A 19167-nucleotide genomic window follows, 5' to 3' on the forward strand; every position below is an offset into this window, starting at 1 on the left:
GTAACAAATATTGAGGTAAGAGTCATGATTTAATCACTTAATGTTGCCGTTAAGTTTTAAAGTCAGTAAATCTAGATAATAAGTAAAAAGGTAGATTTTATTTGGCATCGAAAGTGCTTAATAAAGGTGCTTGGACCTTTCCTAGCTACTGTCTTTGTGAAACTCTGTTTTATTCAACTGTCAACCAAGAGTTTAATTTGGGCTTATTAAGTAATTGCCGGCACATAGGAGTGCACGAATCAAAACAGTGAATTATTGAATATTTTTTAAGTTCTAATTACATTTGGGTTTGCTTTTCTTTTCACAAGTTAGCTGTTTGCCAATGCAGCAAAGGATGCAGCAAGCTCTAGTATTGATAGCTATATGTTTCCAGCTCGCTTATTAGTGTAAAGTTCACATGAGCAGTGACTGAAAGTTACAGGTGGTTATGTGGCCACATCACTCCAGCTTTGGCAAGAATAGTGCCAATTAGTATAAGTCCGAAAAAGTCTGTCATTTTATATGACTGACCATGGGATGCTTAACTTTAGGGCACCTTTCTACCACTGTACATCTTTGTACCATCAACAGGTCTTTTCATTTGTGAGTCTGTGCCTTTAGAGTGTATTAAATGGATACATGACTTACCCTTTCTGTTGAATCCTTCGTGCAGCTTCTTCAACCAGTGGCCATGGTTTATTTGTCCTTCAGATCTCATTGCAATTACTGCTGACATCTCACCTGTCTATCCTGTTCCTCTCGATTTGGCTGCATGTGAGACTAATGCCTACAGGCAGTATGCATACACCTCTTGGCTTTCTAGGGTTGCTTCAGTAGGGTTGAACTGTTCGGAAGTGCTCTGTAAAACTGGGAGTGTATCAGCAACTGAATTGTGTCTCTACAAGAAATCACGATTTAGTTTCAGAATAATCTGTGTTCTGCAAGAGTATACTTGAGTTGCAGCAGCTGAGGTTGCTTTATGGAGGATGCCTATCCAGTTTGAAAGCTTAACACTATCAATTCTGTGTCCGTTAATTGAAGATAAATAACAAGTCTGTTGGTGTGGGTTTTTTTTTAAAACTGAAGCAGCAGGCAAATGAGTCACTAATTCTCAAAAGTATGAGTGAATATATTTTGCAGTCATTGTCTGTGTTATTTGTCTCTTTTGGCAGAAATGGATACTCCTACAAAGTGGCAGTGGCTTTGTCCTTATTTCTCGGATGGTTGGGAGCAGATAGATTTTATCTAGGCTATCCTGCATTAGGTAAGTTTATTTCTTGTTTTTTCTTTGAGGTAAAGCTTATTGTTATGACTGAGTTGTATGTGTATATACTTATATTTTGAGTAATGAAGGCTGACAGTCATAGTTTTAATATTTACAGCTAGAATCCTTACTTTATTGTCAAGTAAGATAAAATCCTGCATTATCCTCAGCCTGCTATTCTGTTGGAGTGAGTGGTGACAAATGGCTATATAGTTGTCCAACAGATAAAATCCTAATAAGCAAACATGATTATTGCTATTCATAGTTTTGCTTTACGTTTGCTTTGCATTGATGCTTACCACAGCATTCTTTGTGAGGCACTGAAACAGAAGTGGTTTTGACTCATGTGCCAGCTACTTAAATGATGCTTGATTTTACCAGGAAAATAGTGGACAAACTTTACAGTGAACCTAGAGTTTTGAGATACGCAATTTATTCTGGAAAATGCATACTTTCAGGATAGCTCATAGTATTAATAACAGTTCTGCATAAGCTGGAACCTTTCATAAGACCTACCTCTGGTTAGTGATTTTAGGATCTGATTCCCAGGGTGATGGTGCCACTGGCTTTTAAATGATGGAAATACCTTAGTATGTTAGAACTACTTTCACTGGCTTTGTTTCTGAGCTGGACAAATAGAGTACATTTAAGTCTAGATAGCATAAAGCAACGAATTGGAAAAAGCTATATGTGTTACTGTCACTTCAGCTAGGAATTTTGAGTTTCTGCCCATTAAACGTGAACCCTTGTTTCTTTAATAACATTATCTGTCCTTCTCAATAATCTTGTGTTAACATCTGTGTCTTTTTTTCCCTGAGATTCTATAATTAGCACTTAATTTTTCCGTTTGTTTCACAAAGAGATTTTTGGAAGTGGTCAATAAGGCTCACCTTTTTGTTATACCATTGGATTTGGAATACTGATTTGCAGTAACTATTTTGTAATATATTGTAGTAACATGGATTTATAAAGCCTCTATTCTTGTAGAGAAGTTCTTTATAGCTCATGCTTGTTAACTCTACTGAAATATACCGTAGTCAGTAACCAAAGTTAAAAGACTTAAAATTAAACTCTTCCAAAGTGAGGTTTCCAAGCTTTTGAAAGGCAAAGAAGTCAAAAGTAAATAGGTAAGAGTAGAAAAGAAAAAAAAATAATAAAACCCAATACATTTGATTCCTTGACAGTGGTTGATTGGGGATTTTTTTAGGTCATCCATGCCTTGGCAAAAAATGGTAAAGAAAGGTAATAGCATTGAAATATTTTGTGCGAGCGTAATGAAGACTGTAAATGCTCTTTCATTTATTTTTTTTCCTTCTCTTTTGCTTTAAAAGAGCACAAGTACAAACAAGCTATTGAATATGAAGAAATCAGGAGGGCATCTTTTTCCTCTCCCACGACTGTGAACTAAACCATAAGTTATTAATGCGTAAGAGCACTATTTTTTCCCTCCATGCTTTAGAGCAGTTTATTTTCTCAGTGTGATCTGCTTGTGGGGAGGGAAGTGAGGAGGAAGAAAAAAAATCCACTTTACCCTGCACTCTGGAAATGTATGCCAGGTTCAGAAACAGTTCTTCTACATCCAGTAACGTAATGGAGCAGCCAGTTCCACAAGTAAACTGGAGCTGCTGCTGGAACCAGCAACAGTAAAAAAAACTGCTGGGTTCCTAAAATGCCAACTGGTGGTGAGGTTCAGGACCAGAATTTGAGAGGTGATGGTATAAGGAGCCTCACAAATAAGTATCTTAAATGGTGACTGCACTTGATGCAGGTAATAACAAAGTAAACTGTTCACCAGAATTTGACATTTAATCATCTTGCCTGTTGTTTCCCAAGGGTAGTATTTCTTTAGCTGACTGTTTTGTTATGCTACTACCTGTACTGATACCCAGGCTGTCTGGCTGCTGCAAGTCTCACTGTGAACAAGTTGTTTTAAACAATGATATACTTAGGTTTTTGCACATTTAAGTGTCATCACTTCAGTTGTAATATGCACATAGGCTTTTCTTGTAATCAGCTGAAAGTCCATCCTGCTACTACTCTTTCATCTTTGTGGTCATTAGGTATATTTTCCCTGTTCTCTCTGACTACTGTTATTCCATGGAGAGATTATAAACTGTCTCCCTGGAGTTTATAACTCAGGCTAGTTTCATCTTGTCAACTGTGGGAGCTGTATCCAGACAGTGGGATGCTATTCCTACAGCTTGCATGCAGTTACTCTCCCGCAATCCTCTATATGCAGCCTCATAAACAGGGCATGGGGGAAAGGATGTGGTATGCAAGACAGATCGCTGCTTCTAAGAGAGGGGGAGTGCTAAGGAGGAGGCAGAGGTCAGGAGACCTTCAGGTGTTTGAACCAAGAGCAGGCTTGTTCTTTGGAAAACAGCTGCGTGGTTTTACTAGCAGGTACTAGCAGCACAGCACAACTTGTGGCTGTGGGGAAGAGTTGCTCTGGGATGCCACACTGGCTGACGTTATCATCGTGCTTTCTCTGTTACTTCAGAAGTGTGCTGGCCCCTGTAAGCAGCAGTAAGGAAATGCTTTTTAGCAGGGAACTAAACACAGTATAGCCTACAACTGACTTAAATGCAACAGATACGCGTTCCTTTTTGTACTGGCTATGCCTGGGTAAAGAGACAAATGTCTTCACCGTGAGTATCTCATTCTCAAAATAACCAAGATGTTTGCCTAGCTCAGCTGAAGTATTATTTACAATATGCATAATATTCATTGTATTATAGTCATTGTACAAGAAACTGCAGATATTAAAAAAAAAAAATTAAGACAGCCTCCTCCTTCTGAAGGCATTTTCCAAATGAAGTCTGCCTTGCATGGCAACTTCCAATGAAACATTTATCTCTGAGTTGCTATTCCTATATATCCTCTATTAATCTTTCATTTATTCATACAAAAAATAACATTTTTGAATACCGGTTTAAAAGAAGTGTTTATATATATGTCTATATCTATTCAAAATAAATTCCTATTTCAGCAAAAATACAAAAATGATACAAAGGATTGTTCTCCAAAGTAGCATGTTCTGAAAATCAAATCAGTATGTGCTGCAGCTCATGAGATGGTAGAAAGTCTCTTTCTATTCATAAGTAAATTTTGCAGCTGAAATTGGGATTTTTTTTTCTGTCTGTGCTTCAAAGAAAGGAAAATTTCCAGTAATTTGGTTACCAACTTTTGCCTTTCCTTGTTTAAGAGTATTTATCTGTTAAAAAAAATAAATTGTTAATGTTTAAAATCTTTAAAGTGTATTCAGGATGTAGCAATGTGTTTTGTTTTTTTTACCTGATAATTAAAGATCCTTAACTTTAGATATGTGTGTGTGTGTATTTTGCAGGATGGGGAGAGAGTTGAGATGCGATTGCCACCAGAGACCTATGAACTTCATACTGACTGGCTTAAAGCCTCAGTTAAATTTTATTTTCCTTTTTTAGGTTTGTTAAAGTTCTGCACTGTAGGATTTTGTGGAATTGGTAGCCTAATTGATTTCATACTTATTTCAATGCAGGTAAGTCGGGGCTTTCAAAATAAGATACAAATCTGTGTTTGTTAAAGCTTTGATTTGATTGCTAATTCTTTGTTAGCATTTTAGCCTTAAGAACCTTTGTGTATTGAAAAATAAAGGCACTTATTTTAGCTCTGTTTGTAGACTGATGTTGTAGAATATGGATACAAAATACCAGTATATTTGTTGTTTGAATTAAAAATTAGATTCGCTATCTATAAATACTCATAATTAATAGTTTGGGAACTGTAACACCATAAATTCACTTTGTCAGAACCTATGAGCTCTTTATGTGACACAGAGCGTTCAGCTTTGCATGAGATATCCTGCTGTTCCCAGAATCCTGAAGTTCTGCGTTTGCATGTGCTTTATACTGATGGAGCCTATCATATGGGGTGTCCATGCAGTGTGCAGGCGAGAAGACATTGCCACTTTTTTTTTTTTCTGGCTCTCCTCCAAATACAAGTCCCATATCACCTGAGAGCTGTGACTGTAGGATTCATGATGGTTAAATCCCCAGCTGGGGTGACATCTTGTGACATTGTGAAATTGCCAAACTGTCTTATTCTACAGTGCATCCATTTAGCATGAATTACAAATTGCCTATGATGAACCTAAAATGCATTGTGGATATAGAAATTGTTTATATAGGTTTATAGAAAAATGTTTTTAAAGTATATACCTTTGTATATACGTCTTTTAAAGTATATGCATTCTCAGGTTCCTTTCTATGCTATAACAGTTATCTTGCCTCACATCACTTACAGATACAGTTGAGAGTATCTTTCATCTCTCCTTATTATCTCCCTGGTGACCCCATATCAATTTAGCATTTCCAGAACAAAAAAGCCGTGATCTCTCCTTCTCTCCATTCCTTACCTGTGCAGTATTTCAAAGATGCTTGTCATCAACCTAATTCTCTCCTGCCTACCCTCCTTTGTTCAAGAAAAGTGGTTTGAAGCCCGCTCATTTGTTAGCCTGATTTTGTGAATCAAATCCTCATCGGCTTTACCTAGTACCAGCGCCTGGATGCATAATTTGGTTGATTAGAAGCCCTAGGGAAATGTTTCTTCTGAGACAGTGCTCGCTAAAATAGTTAAACTAAAGCATAACTTCAAAATAAATCTAGTTTCTGTTTGACTAATTAAGCATGACTAATTTTATGATGGGAAAATTAGCAGTAATTGAGACATTAGCACAAAGTGTATATTTCACTTCATATTGAAAAGTCTTGGTTCTTTTTCTCTTGTAGATCGTCGGACCTTCCGATGGCTCTAGTTACATTATAGATTACTATGGAGCAAGGCTTACACGGCTCACAATTACCAATGCAACATTCAGGAAAATGCAGACCTATCCTTAACCCTGGCAGTAAGTGTCACAAATGCATAGGTGCATTTTATTTTTACAGATGGATCCAGTTGTCCACTGAAATTGCTCATGACTTATTAATTACACTTAATCAGGACTGAATATTAAGTGTACATCGAGCAAAGATGATAAAATACGAAAATTCCTCAAGGGAGTGAGTTTACCTCAAAGGCGCCAAGTTTCTTTTTGACTGCTCTATTTCTGTAAGCACATAGTTTGTTGCTAAGTTGTACCATTTGTGAAATGTGCAGACTTTCGCAGTTTGCACTGAAATCATTCTGTGTCTGTAAGTGTAATTTAGAGTGTTATAGAGAGGTAGAGAAAGAGTTGTTCAGAACAACTATGCTGATCTTTAGTCCATTGAAATTGATGAGAGTTTTAGCATGGATGGGCCAGGATTACATTTAGTTGTGACAACAGACCCCAAGTGTGGCGGTTTGTAAATGAACTTAAATATCCCAAACCACAGAAACTGCCTTTCTTCCCATCCTGTTAGTTAAAATCCAGGTGGCCCTAAATCTTGTGCCAGTGTATCCTATGAAATTCTATTAATTTAAATAATGATTTCTGTAAAGCCTAAAGACAAATTTTGGTCAGTGCTGATCAACAGTAGAAATATGGATGCATAAAAAATAGAACTGTAGATGACATATCGCAAAAAAGGAGGGTGGATGCTGGGGTGCCCTGAGGTTAGAATAGGAAATAATTATTCTGCCTATTTTGATTTTTTTTTTTTCTCCTTCCTTGCAACCATCTGTAGTGAAATACATACCTTCTTTTTCTGAAAAGAAATTGGTGCATTAAGACTGGTGCTCAGAAAGCTTTGTAACAAAATCCTGTTTTTTTCCAAATCAGTGTAACCTGACATATCACATAATGAGCATAAACCACAAGGAGTATTTTGTCCTTAACACTAATTCTTTCCTTCACACAAGAAAGACGTAGTTTTGGAATACTTGCTAACATGCGTTTTACTTGTGGGTTCAAAGAGACAAGAACACTCTTGTTAGCTTCGTTCGCTTGCCTGATATTTGTTGCATCTCCCTTTTGTCTCTCTCTCACTGAATGCTCTTTGTGCATGTCAGCTTTGTTTCCTGAAATACTTTCAAAAACAGACAGGAAGTGGATGGAAAATAAATGTTTGAATCAAATAAAATCTCATGGCTAAGATCATCCTCTGACTTGTCCACTTTTTGTTTTTTAACCCTGAAGCTGACAATATACCTGTGAAAGTAGGAAGATACCATGGACATTATAATAAAAAAATAGCCTTGGGCAACTCATCACACAAGATTTCATTCTAAAATGTATCTCCATATGTACAAGTAGCAGAGGGCTTGACTTAATGATTTCAGCAGTCCATCTTGTGCTTTATTATCCATAAAAGAATATGGGAGCTATTTTGTGTGAATCAGATGAAAATATGATTAGTTAGGAGGTCCATCAGATAGCTTGTTAATCCCAGAAATCAAGTAGCCAGCAGAGAGAAAGATTTGTTATTCCAAGTTAGAGTGTTTCTGTAGGAACAGAAGATGTGTGTCAACCAATCCAGGAAATAAAAACTGCAATGGGATTCTTTCATCCTGATGCTCTCTGGTTTGTGATACCAGTGCAGGCTTTTGTCAGGACTGCACTGCCTTGTCAGAGCAGTCAGAATGAAGCCGTGGGTGACCAGACAGAGCAATATTTAGAGCCTTAGCATAATTTCATTTCTTTTCCCTTTAGACAATATTCCACTTGATCCTCTATCTTGTACAGCAACTTTCCACTTATCTCACAACCCTCTCTTTTGTCTGTAAAGCCTTTTAGAAATTAGTGGCACAGATGGTGTAACCTTTGAAGTTGGTATTGGATACTGTTGGAATTATATTCTATATCTGAACACACATGTCTGCGTATCTGCATGCTTGTTTACTTGCCTAGCTGAAGTTTAGAGAGGGTTAACTGAGTGAGCAGATAGTACTGCAGGGCCAGTAGAGAGTTAGTGAGGTCTTTGTTTTCATCTTGTAATTGTCAGATATGGCATGTTTACCATAAGGGCTGTGAAAAGTGTGATGCAAGATGTAAAGCTGTCCCACTGTGTTAATAATAAATTGGCTACAGTAATATTTATCAAAATGTCTGTCCTATGATGATTTTCTGTTGTGTTGCTGCCTGCTTTAGCTTTCTCCTGTCAATCAACTTGTTCATCCTAGTGTTTCTGTAGTTCTGATTGCTCTGACTGCACTGGAATAATCTTCTCTCTGGACTGTTTTCCCCAAAACAGTTGCAAAGCAATAAAAATAATTAGGCAATGTACTATGTCATCCTCCTGCCTCATTCCCAGATAAAACAATATCTGCTGGCCTTGCAGATATTCAGGAATTCTTTCAATATTCCAACAAGGGAGAAAAGTATTATTCTGTGTCTGTAAAAATAAAGAACATAAAAAGTAAAGGCCGGAGTTTAAAAAAAGAATTTGCAGTGCCTCACCTTTAAAAACCTGTATAAAGCTATTTGCTGAAGATGCTGCAGATCCATGCCAGGAGTTAAATCCAAATCTTCCCTAAGTACCAGTGCAGTTCAGTCATTGCAAAAATGACTCCATAAACCTGTCCTTTTTTTTTCCTTTTTTTATGTCCATTTTAGGATTTTCTGCAATGTGCTTAACCATGATCTGAAAGAGCATTAGCTGGTAGAAACATTCAGCTTTGGGCACTTTGCATTCGCTCACACAGTGCAAAAGTGGTTGTACTTATGTGTGCTTACTGTATTAATTAATTACTCTGGATTGTATTTGTTCAGTTAGGTTAACCTTTGCATCTTTCACTTGTGTTGAAAGCTTGTTTTCCAAACGAGCAGATTTAGAGATATTTTAGAACAAACTCTCTGATTACTTATTCCTCCTGCAATTTAAATCACAACTATGCTATGGCAACTTCCTGTGACAGTATTTTGTTATCCTGTTTCCCTCTCCACCACCACCACCACCCACTTACTACATGAAGATATCACTTCTGCTTTCAGGACCTGATAACACCTTAAATGTTAGGTTTTATTATGTTTCCAAAGATGTATTGCTGTACGTCTGCCAGTAAAACTTCTCAGCTCCACAGGAAGGTCTTTGTGTTTGAAATGCTCTGTTAGAATTTTTTTGGAGAACATCTGTTGTCACCCCATCAAGAATTGTTTCCTTTGTTCCTCAAGAGTATACTCAGTTATATTTGCTTACACAGCTATGTCTATTCAGTCTTCTCGCATCTCTTCTTAGTGTTTTGGTTTTTTTTTTTAATTTTTAGATTCATTAGGTGTTTAGTCCATTTCTGCACCGAGAGCCATTCCTGTTGCTTGCTCTGCAGTTTTCAAACCTGTTTCCTCCAGAAAATGATGTTGAATACAATAAGGTTGGGTGCTTAAGCACCCAGTTGGGGAAATGCCAAAGGCAAGGTTTTGCAAGCATCCATACATTTCCATTGCCTCATAGGACTGTCACTAATTGTGTGATGGCCTAATACATCATACAGTCTTTCAAACTCAGTGTCGTCTCATCCCTAACTACTTTGCCATTTTAATTATTATAAATGGTCACTATAGGGCTTCTTTAAGAAATGCATCATTCTAATTCATTTAAATCATGCTTTTTAACCAGCTACTGTTCTGGGTTCAGCCTGCATCAGAGTCTGCCAAGAGGTGAAATACAAGAGATTATTCTGTTTGCATCTTCTGCCTGGATCGGAGGAGAAAAAAATAGCTTAACTTTAGGCATATGCTTAAGTGTTCTGCTAGACTGAAATTTGATCAAGACTCTTCCCACTTTCTTCCTCTCAATCCATCTGTGTTACCCAGAGAACCTTTCTAATCTCTGTGAATTATAAGAAAATTGCATTCTATATGGAAACTCTAGCACTGACAGTGTAAATGGCTGATAATATTTGATACAGCTCTATGACATCCTATGTGTTGCAACTTCTTTTTTTCACCTTAAAGCTGCTTTTTGTTTATTTTTGTTCATGTATCAGCTCTGTTTGTTCATGTCAGCTCCCTTTGGACATCCTGCCACAAGTTCTGAAGTACCTCTAGGAGGAGTTGGACTCTTCAGAGGTGAATCAAGTATGTAGAAATGTCACGGCATCGGATCAGGGAAGCTTTTATATGTATAAAGCAAAGACACACTGGGGAGCAGTAGATGTCAGTAAGAGGGGGTTGGAGGCTTCAGTTCCTCCAGAAAGTACGGCTGAAATTTAAGCCCGTGTTGTCTCTTTGCCTTCTGCTTCCTGAAGGTGGAGCCAAATCCCCTATCAGATCTCCTAATCTTCTGAAGTTGTTCTTTATCATACAGCAAAGACTTAGCGCTCCAGTATTCTTCCTTGCACGACAGAGAAAACTGGAAAGTGGATGTGAGGATTCTGTCTGGCCAAGATGAATTTTTCACTATGCTCACTCTCTAGACCTAAGACTGTAGCAAAGGAAAAGAAAGGAAATATAAGGGCAATCTCAATGCTGTTTGCACTGTGTGTGATGAAGATCTAGTTCCATAAACTCCCAACAAAAGAAAGTGTTGAAAAAATTGTCTCAAATACAAACTCAGGATTTCTGATTCTTACTCGTCGTGTTTCATTATATTCAAACATACTCATGCTCCGATAATTCTCCATTATGTATTTGAATGGCTGCTTTCAAGACTGCAGTGCTCTCTCTGAGAAGCACAGTTCTCAGGCTCTGCAGATGCATATGACACAGCAGAATTTTAGGCAGTGTGAAAATTATAAAGATCAGTTTCCATTACTGTAATTACTATATAAATCCTATCTTTAAGAGGCTTAGAACATGCCTGTTTAACCTTGGTTTGAGCTGAGGCTTGGTCCAAGTCTGATAAGTTGAACACCAAATTCTTTTTCTTCTTTTTTTTTTTTTTTTTTGTTTCTCTGCAGCATCATAACTTCATGGGGAGTGGGACGGGGAGGGAGATGGATCCAGTGCATCCTCTGCACTTTGTCTCTGACAGGGTGGTGGCTGTAATTGGGCAATATACCTGTCCCCAACCAACAGCAAGACTAAACGAGATGTACTTTTTGTTACATTTGAAAAGCACCGTTTCTCCCCTTGGAACCTGTGGCTGCTTCTCTCACACAGCTGTATTCCAGAACAGGTGTGTGAGACAGCTCAGAGGCAGACAATCCACAGAGTGCAACTAGCAGCGCTTGGGTAAAATGTCAGATCCTACACTCTTTGGAGGGCTGTAGCAGTAATTCCCATCTTTAATGTCATTTGCACTACCTTGATGAAAATGAAGGTGTTGGCTGCCCTGGTGCTTCCCCTTTGGGTAGCTGAGGTGCCTGGACCTGCCTCCATCTGCCTTTCAGGTCAAAGCATTCAAAGCTGAGAAAGAAGTTGGAAGCACCATATGTAGAGGTTGGTGATATCCTGCTCCATTGCTTAAGCATGCCAAACTCTTAGCAGTAGGCCAGAGAGCAGCTTTGATATGGATAGCCATTACTTGCTCAAAAGAAAGTCTGGCACAGCATTTTCTATGTCCTGAACCTGTTCTGCGGTGGGTGTTTTGCCCCCTAGTCAGTAGAGTCATAGGAATGAATTTATTAATGTATTCTGTTTCCTTTACACAGAGTCTTCTTCAAAGTTCCTTGGATTTACTGTGGGGAAAACATAGCAAGAACATGTAAGAGGAGATCACTGCCTACCAAGAACTGACTGAGCGTTCACCTTGAGTCTGATGAGACTGCCCACCATATGGATTGTGTTGGCAGAGGCAGAAGCCTGGGGAATGCAGAGGTGGGGGGTAATTTTTAGGGCTTTCATTCCATGGTCCCATTGATTATAACCCTATTAAGAGGATGATGCATGCAACTTTTAAGTTATTTTGTTAACTAAGTGTAAGCAATGGATGTGTCATGCTAACAAACATAATTGCTAGTGTGTCTAATACAGTATGAAGGTACAGCGTAGTGAATTTAAAAGGTTGTGGTAATCTAAGAATGTTAAAAGGGAAATGTGTGCCTGGGGGGTGTGGGGGTTGGGGAGAAAAACGACTTACTTGACATTCACTGTCTTCCTCCCAGCTCCTTTGCTAAAGTAGGAACAGAATCGGAACAAAAAAATGTTTGTTTTACAGCTGTACCAAGTTACGGCGTGGACTCGTGCTCCCCCCCTCCTCTCCCACTTGCATCAAGTACATCCTGTACTTTTGGCAACATGTTGACTGGATATTTAAAAGCTGTGAACTGTTCTGAAAGTTTCACATACTGGGTTATGGGCCATGTGTGTTTGATCAAAATTCAATTACTGCACTGTACCATGCTTGGAAACCTATCATCCCAAGTTATGAAGTATGACGAAATAGGCTAATCTAATTGGTTCAGTATGGGAGCAGTATCAACCAAGCTTGTTATGATAAATAGCTTCCTGTGTTAAAGGTTCTCTAGAGCTTAAGTATCTTGGCTCACCTCCCTCTACAAAATAAGAATAGTGTTCCCTGGGAACAGTTACATCACTGTCCCTCTCCTACATTCACAATTAAAGGTTTGTGGATTTTTTTTTTTCATCTTGCTATTCCTTGAGTAGATAAACTGTGGCCATCTACCCCATTTCCCGCTTCCATCTCCTTCCCCTTTGCTCAGGTTGGGTTGTACCGCGCTTACCATGAGTCTGCCTGTTCTGTTTCATGGCTAGGTAAGGCAAGCTTGACCAGGATGCCAAAACCCACCCTGGCCAGAGGCTGGGGTTTGTGTGCTGGTGTGTCAGCACATGTGACATGTTTGTGTGTACAAAGATTTGGAATTTTTGATAGTAAGTTAAACATGGAAGCACTTTACTCTTTCTAAGCATCTAATAAAAGAACTTTTGTATAGTGAATTTCATACCGATGGATGTGCTCTGGTCTTCTTGAAACTGAAATTTTAGTTTGTCGTTAGTTAAATGCAAATCCAGTGTGCAAGTGCTGGATTATGACTAGGGAAGGACTATGTTCTAAGCCTGGATTTGTGGTCACTAAATTTGTCACTAAGACAGTGAGCTGTCTCCCATGAGATGATACTAGCTTCGTGATTTTATCTGGTCCATCTTTGGCAAGAAGTACTTAGCTCGGATTTTGATGTCACAGTAATAGACAGTGTCAAGGGGAAAAAAAAAACACAAAAAAGTGGCTCCTTGTGCTCTGGCGATTCAATTTCTTCCTTTCTTGAACCACACCCCCACGCGCCTCCTAACTCAGCAATCCCCTTCAGGCAAAGTAATTGTGTGATGATCATTTTACAGAGACATAATGTAGGCCTCATATTGCAAGGGCCTTTATTATTGGTGAAATTTCTCCCAAGAATAAAGTTACTCACTTACTTAAGGGTTGGTAGAACGAGTCCTTACGTAAGTGAGTCTTCGTATTAGCCCCAAGACTGCCTAATACCTGGATTAAGCCTGTATGGTGATTAATGCCTATTTACTATATCTGTTATCCCACTGCATTTTGCTCTTCAGCCTTGATTAAGCCCTTTGCTTTACCATTTAAAATGTCCTGCTTAACCTTCTGCTTACAAACGTACACAGTGCTGAGGTCTGCATTTTTAACTAGAACAAGTTCTACCATAAATAATAGCATTTAATTTTAAAGTGCAACAGCTACAGTCACCGCTTGATTAAATGACAAAGAACAGCAATAGCAAACTGGGGAACATAGTTTTCCACAACAAATATCTGCATCCATGTAAGAGAAAAAATATACCTTCCTGCTGCTGATTAGCACTTCCTATGCAGTTCTTTATTTTACATGTTTATAGAAAATTATTACCAAAAGAGCCTAAACAGTGACTTTCTGTGATTTCCCCAAATATCTTTTCAAGGAGATAAACTAGATTAATCTCTCTTTATAAAGTTCCCACAAGAAAGCTCACAGACACAGTAGCTTTACCTTCAAAAATAGAATGTGACTGTAGGCACTTATGCTAATCTCTTTTTTGGCAAATCAGCTTTTTTGTATTGAATCTTGCTTGATTGAATAGCACTGGAGCTGCCAGAGTAAATGCTATTATCAATGTACAGTAATTAAGGAAATAGTCCTTGTCACTCCAACAGAGTCCAGGCAGTGCCTTCTGTAATAAAGTTAAATGATAAAGAAATCTCTTCAAGGTGCAGATGCTGGACCGGGGGAGCTCTTGACGTGCAGTAAAATAACGCAGTGTAGAATTACAGGTGATGGGGAAAAGCATAAATGCCTGTGGAATTCATGCTAAATGCATGTTTGACGCTAAATGTCGAAATAGATGCTCAGCGCTAAAACACATAATTGTTTAATTTGTCATGTAATTTCCTGACTCAGGGCAGTTGAGCATCTCCCAGTCTCCACCCTTAAAAAAATGTGTGTGAGGGAGAGGAGGGGGGAGACCCTTCCATCATTCAGCAACTTCAAAGATCTTTTCCCCCTTCAGGCAGCAGCCTGCACAAATGATAAACCTTGCTTTAAGATCAGCAGAGCCGGGCTCTGCCAAATCCATTTGGGGAGAGAATTTCAGTAAAAAGGACTTGTCATTCCTTCCCCCGCCCTTCCGTTTCACTTGAAACTTTACAGCCTAGCAGTACTTTGGTGGATCGCAATTGTTCCTGCAGCACCCGAAGAGCGAGATTCCCCAAGGAGAGAGAGAGAAAAACCTTTGGACATCATCTGTATTATAACCTTATCACATGCACCAAGACATGTAAAATGTAATAAAGTAGGGTAATTCTCAGCTACCAGAAATGCCGCTTAATAAGCAGAGAACCCTGATCTGTGCTGCCGGAGTTTTCCCAGCACTGCTCAGAGGCAGCCCCACGTAGAGATCGTTGCAGTAAACTGCTCTGGCCTAAGACATGCTGAGGTCTGCATTTGATAGCAAAGATCTTTTGTCCAATGAAGGTACATGCAGAAGATATGTTGTTTAATGGGCAATAAATAACAAGGGAAGGTATTTAATCAAGTGTGCCAGGAAATACTGCTCACTTAAAAATACACACGTTTCAAAAGACACAGCTTGAGAAGCGAGCACTGGAAGGGATGTCAGGGAAAGGCGAAAGAGTCCATAGTGAGGCTGCTAAATTTCATCCCACTACATGTAAGACACACGCAGAAGGATTCTGGCCCCTATACTGCTTTTCCCCAGCAGCCTATGTCTTATCTAAACTCTGTATAATAATTTTCATATTTCATAAATGTGGCAGTTTTGCTTGGGCGTGCATTACGGGGGATTTTAACATTCCCTGCCACGCTCTGTTTTAATGCATTGACATTCTGAAGGCTGGGCATTGTAACCTCTCCATTAAATCTTTGACACAATGAAGTGTCTTCTAAATAAAATAATTCAGAGGGATTGATCCAGTGAACTTCAGGGTGCACCTTTTCAATTATTTTTTAAAGATGGAAGTGTTTTGTGCATATTGAGCACTAGATTTGTGGGACTGGGAGGGAGGGGAATCATGTTTTGAGAGCGGACCTGAGCTCCACTCCAGCAGGAGCTTACAGAACCGCTCAGAGGGGAGCGAGCGCGCGAGCCGTTGCCGTGCTTCCAGCATGACTCTGAACTTGGATTTGCTGGATCCGGGCCTCTTTTCTGTTGTGTGTAAAACATTAATGTTCTATATATTGTTCCAAAGGATTTGGCTTTTTACGTACCCCTAGCTCGACCTTCAGAACTGTCCGCTTGAATCTGAGCAGAAGTGCTCTGGTCAGAATTCAAAAAAAATTATAGCCCAGGCAGCGGGTTTTTTAATTGAGGCATGCCAAATACCAAAGGCAGATGCTTTTTCATTCTGTAGCTCCTGGAGACGCGGTCTACTTTTCGGTTTCAAGGACAAAGGAAACACTTATCCAATTAGATGAGGCATGAGATTGTGACATACGGGCTCTTTCCTTAAATAAAAAAATGTTGGAAAAAGATATTTGACCCTAAGTCAATAAGTGCTATTAAAATAATGAATACTCCATAAATCCAACCATATATACAGCCCGTGTTCAGAGATGCGCTGGTTTTGTCGCTGAGAAGGCTGTGAGCCCGGCCAGGATAAAGCCCCACACAACTCACTTGTCCAAATCGCGTTTTGAAGGCCTTGCTTTTAAACCAGGATATACAACAGTGTAAGCCAATTAAACTGCGAGGCAGACTTCTGCTATCTTCTCCCATTTGACATCTCTATCGAGTCAGCTCAGATGATATCAAACATGATCTGGTTGTCAGAACAGCTGAATTCCCCCCCCCCTCCCCGTGCCCCAGCAAAGACAAGGAGATCTCTTGCTCCTCTTACAAGGCTTGTAAGAGCCGATTTTTTAATAGGAACCTGGCTTGCCCAAGGTAACGCGGCTTTTGTCTGCTGCCAGGAGGAAATGGTTAATGCTTTATACGCGTCGCACCTGAATCTTAAGCGTCCTAGAAGCACACTTGAATTTCTGCACGAGGAGCAGCACGCGTCTTTGTCGGAAGCTGGATGTGTCGGGGTCTGCGTCGTTTCGCTCCCTGTATCTGGAGACGGGGGCAATGGTTAAACTTCAAAATAATTACAGCTCTTCTGTTTCCAGCCTCAGAGCCGTGATGTGTTTACTTTAGTCTTAACAGTTTTACCAGGCAGCTGGAACTGTTGACTGATAATTGCTGCGAGTTTCTGATCCTCCAGAAGAGTGAAGAGCCTCCTCCGTCCTCCGCCTATTGTTCATACGGTTTGCTTTGCCGAAATTATTGAAATTAGTGTTATCGACACTGCGCGGAGGACTTGAGTCTCAGGTGCTGGGAATTAATGTTGCCTGTTTAATTACATCAGTTTACAATCTGAGCTGCTATCTGTCCTTTTTCATATAGTGTTGCTTAAAGCGAAATTGCAATCTCTCATCAAACTGGGTGTGGGGCTGAGTGATACTGGAACAAATGGAAATGACTGGAAAAATTGCTCTTGTTCTCCCAGCCAGGTCCAGCTGCCATTTTGATTTCTGTCCACCTTGGTGGCTGTCTCTGGACTTTTGCGGCGTTCATCCTGCCATACGCTATTGCCGAGTCATTAGTTATGTATGACACCTAATGAAGCCCCAAACCATGATGTTCTTGGTGACAGTTCAGGATGCCCGGACCCCCCGTGATTCTGGCCGAGAAGCAGCCCTCCTTGAACACTTCCTGGCCCCAGCTGCAGCGCAGATCGGGCTGGAAGCTGCATCTGCGCCCGTTGGCGAGGTCCCAGCGAAGGGCAGTCACAGCCCTGCCGCACCGATGCCAATCCCCACCAGTGGGAACCCCCTGGAGATGCAGGGAACAGGGGGCAGCGGGAGGGAGCCTTCATGGAGCTCCTGGAGGCATAGATGAAGTGATGATGCTTCCCATCTTGTCTGCAGGAGCAGCAGAGTGTCAGAGCATATTATCGGTCTGCTACATCCCGCTGTCTGAAGCAACACGCTGGGCGGCTGCTCCTCCTGCTGCCCACAGAGCCGGTAGCACCTGAAACGCTGCTGAGCCTCCCCTGGATCCCTCTCCCCCTCTCCCCAAAGGTCATTGAAACAAGCACTGCCGGTGGGAGCTGAGATCAATGGCATGGCTTGACTTTAGGCTCTACTGCCTTGGGCCAGCTCAGCACTCTTGCCGACGAGCTAAACCCTCATCTAATCATGTTGCTATTGCTCCCATTGCTTTTAAGAGAGCTTGTACAAAACTCTCTATTTCTGCAGTTTGCACACCCATAAAAACCATCCAGAATACAGTGAGGTGAGGAGGAAACACCATGAATTTTCATCATACTGGTATTTCTGGCACAATTTACATCGTGACTATGTTCTTGATGAGGAGGAGCAATAAATACCCTCTGCACAGCTCATGTTGCGATGGATGGTAGAGGAAACAGCGACCCGAAGGGTGTCACATTCTGGAAACCTGACCTGGAAACAAGGATCCACAATTAATGAGATGGGTAAGGGAGTCTCTGGGTCTTAGCAAAGCCCTTTGATTATCATAAAACCAAAGTGGGTGCCAAGCAGTTTTAAAGCATCCCACGTATTATTGATGATTTTTCTGTCAATAGGAAGAATTCAAAGGGGTGCTATTAGCATTCTGGGCAGAGAGGGAGCAGATCTATAGCATGGCTCTCAATAAATACATCACTGCAGTAAACTTCTTTAACACTTGGCAATTCACATCTGATCTCTGCTGACCTTTTTTTTCTCCTAATTAAACCTTTACCTTGCAAATGAGCCATTTCCTACATCAAACTGGTATATGGCAAAGGAAGAAATTCTACCCGCAATTTATAGGAGTTGCTGGTGACCTAATTGTCTATCACAACCTTTTCTAATTGATCTCTTGTTGAATTACATTTGACCAATTACTTTCTCCTAGGTGAACAAAGATGAGACTATCCTTAAAAGCTGCTGTGCCGGTAGCAGCCAACAAAGCCAGGTGTACATAGTGGATGGAAGATAGCAATCCATTTTGTGCACATAGTGAGGAAGATGAAGGCCAACTGCCTCCAGCACCCAAACCCTCTGGTTATCGCAACCAGCTCTTTTCCCAGAGTGGTGTTTGCTTGAAGAAACTGGTTTTGAAGGGGTGCGTGTGGGGGTGACTCAGACTGCTGCTCTTGCAAGCTCTGTTCATACTCTCACTTCCACGCAGAGGGGATGCCAGCCTGCCTTCAATCCCGCCTGGGGTTTGGAGCCAGATGGCCAAAACAACCTCTTCCAGGTTCCTCATGCCTCACAGTCCTCTTCCAGCACAGCGATGTGGCAGCCTTTAAAGTTGCTTTCCAGTGAATCGCCCAAGAAGAAATCTCCCAAAATCATGAACCAGCTGCGCCTCCACTGGTCTGTCTCATGACGAGGACTTAGAAAAAGAATGAAATATCTGAGATGGGCGTAACAGCACGGTGTTGAACTGCTGACCTCAAGAGTTCAAAGATATTCCTGGCTGCATTATATAGTGTTTCGCATGTCCAGATGAATCCCTCACCCTTCACTGTAGCTGAACCATGGGAGTTTGGCTGGAGCAGCATCCTGTGGCAGTGGGGAGGGACCCTTGGCTGGACTGGACAGCAAGAAGCCAGGAATATCTTT

General features: G+C 40.4%; 1 protein-coding gene across 5 annotated transcripts in view; it reads left to right on the forward strand.

The window, feature by feature from the left end:
* The window catches only part of TM2D1 (TM2 domain containing 1), a 25724-nt gene extending 6586 nt beyond the window's left edge, over positions 1–19138 (forward strand). Inside the window, exons 3-8 of one of the 5 annotated variants that reach the window (XR_004841648.1) lie at positions 1152–1243; positions 4687–4760; positions 6010–6128; positions 10127–10217; positions 11471–11519; positions 11732–12982. Coding sequence is in view for 1 of the 5 variants with exons in the window: in XM_009636231.2 (XP_009634526.1) it covers positions 1152–1243; positions 4687–4760; positions 6010–6120 (277 nt within the window). In the remaining 4 variants the exon portion in view is untranslated. Of the gene's footprint in view, positions 1–1151; positions 1244–4686; positions 4761–6009; positions 6129–10126; positions 10218–11470; positions 11520–11731; positions 12983–17039; positions 18030–18454 lie in introns of those variants that run through there. The other 4 variants (XR_004841646.1, XR_004841649.1, XR_004841647.1 and 1 more) reach the window with 4 other exon arrangements.
* Positions 19139–19167: the final 29 nt, after the last annotated feature.

The sequence above is a fragment of the Egretta garzetta genome, unplaced genomic scaffold (assembly GCF_000687185.1).
Source record: "Egretta garzetta isolate BGI_Z169 unplaced genomic scaffold, ASM68718v1 scaffold163, whole genome shotgun sequence".
In the NCBI taxonomy this organism is placed as follows: Eukaryota; Metazoa; Chordata; class Aves; order Pelecaniformes; family Ardeidae; genus Egretta; species Egretta garzetta.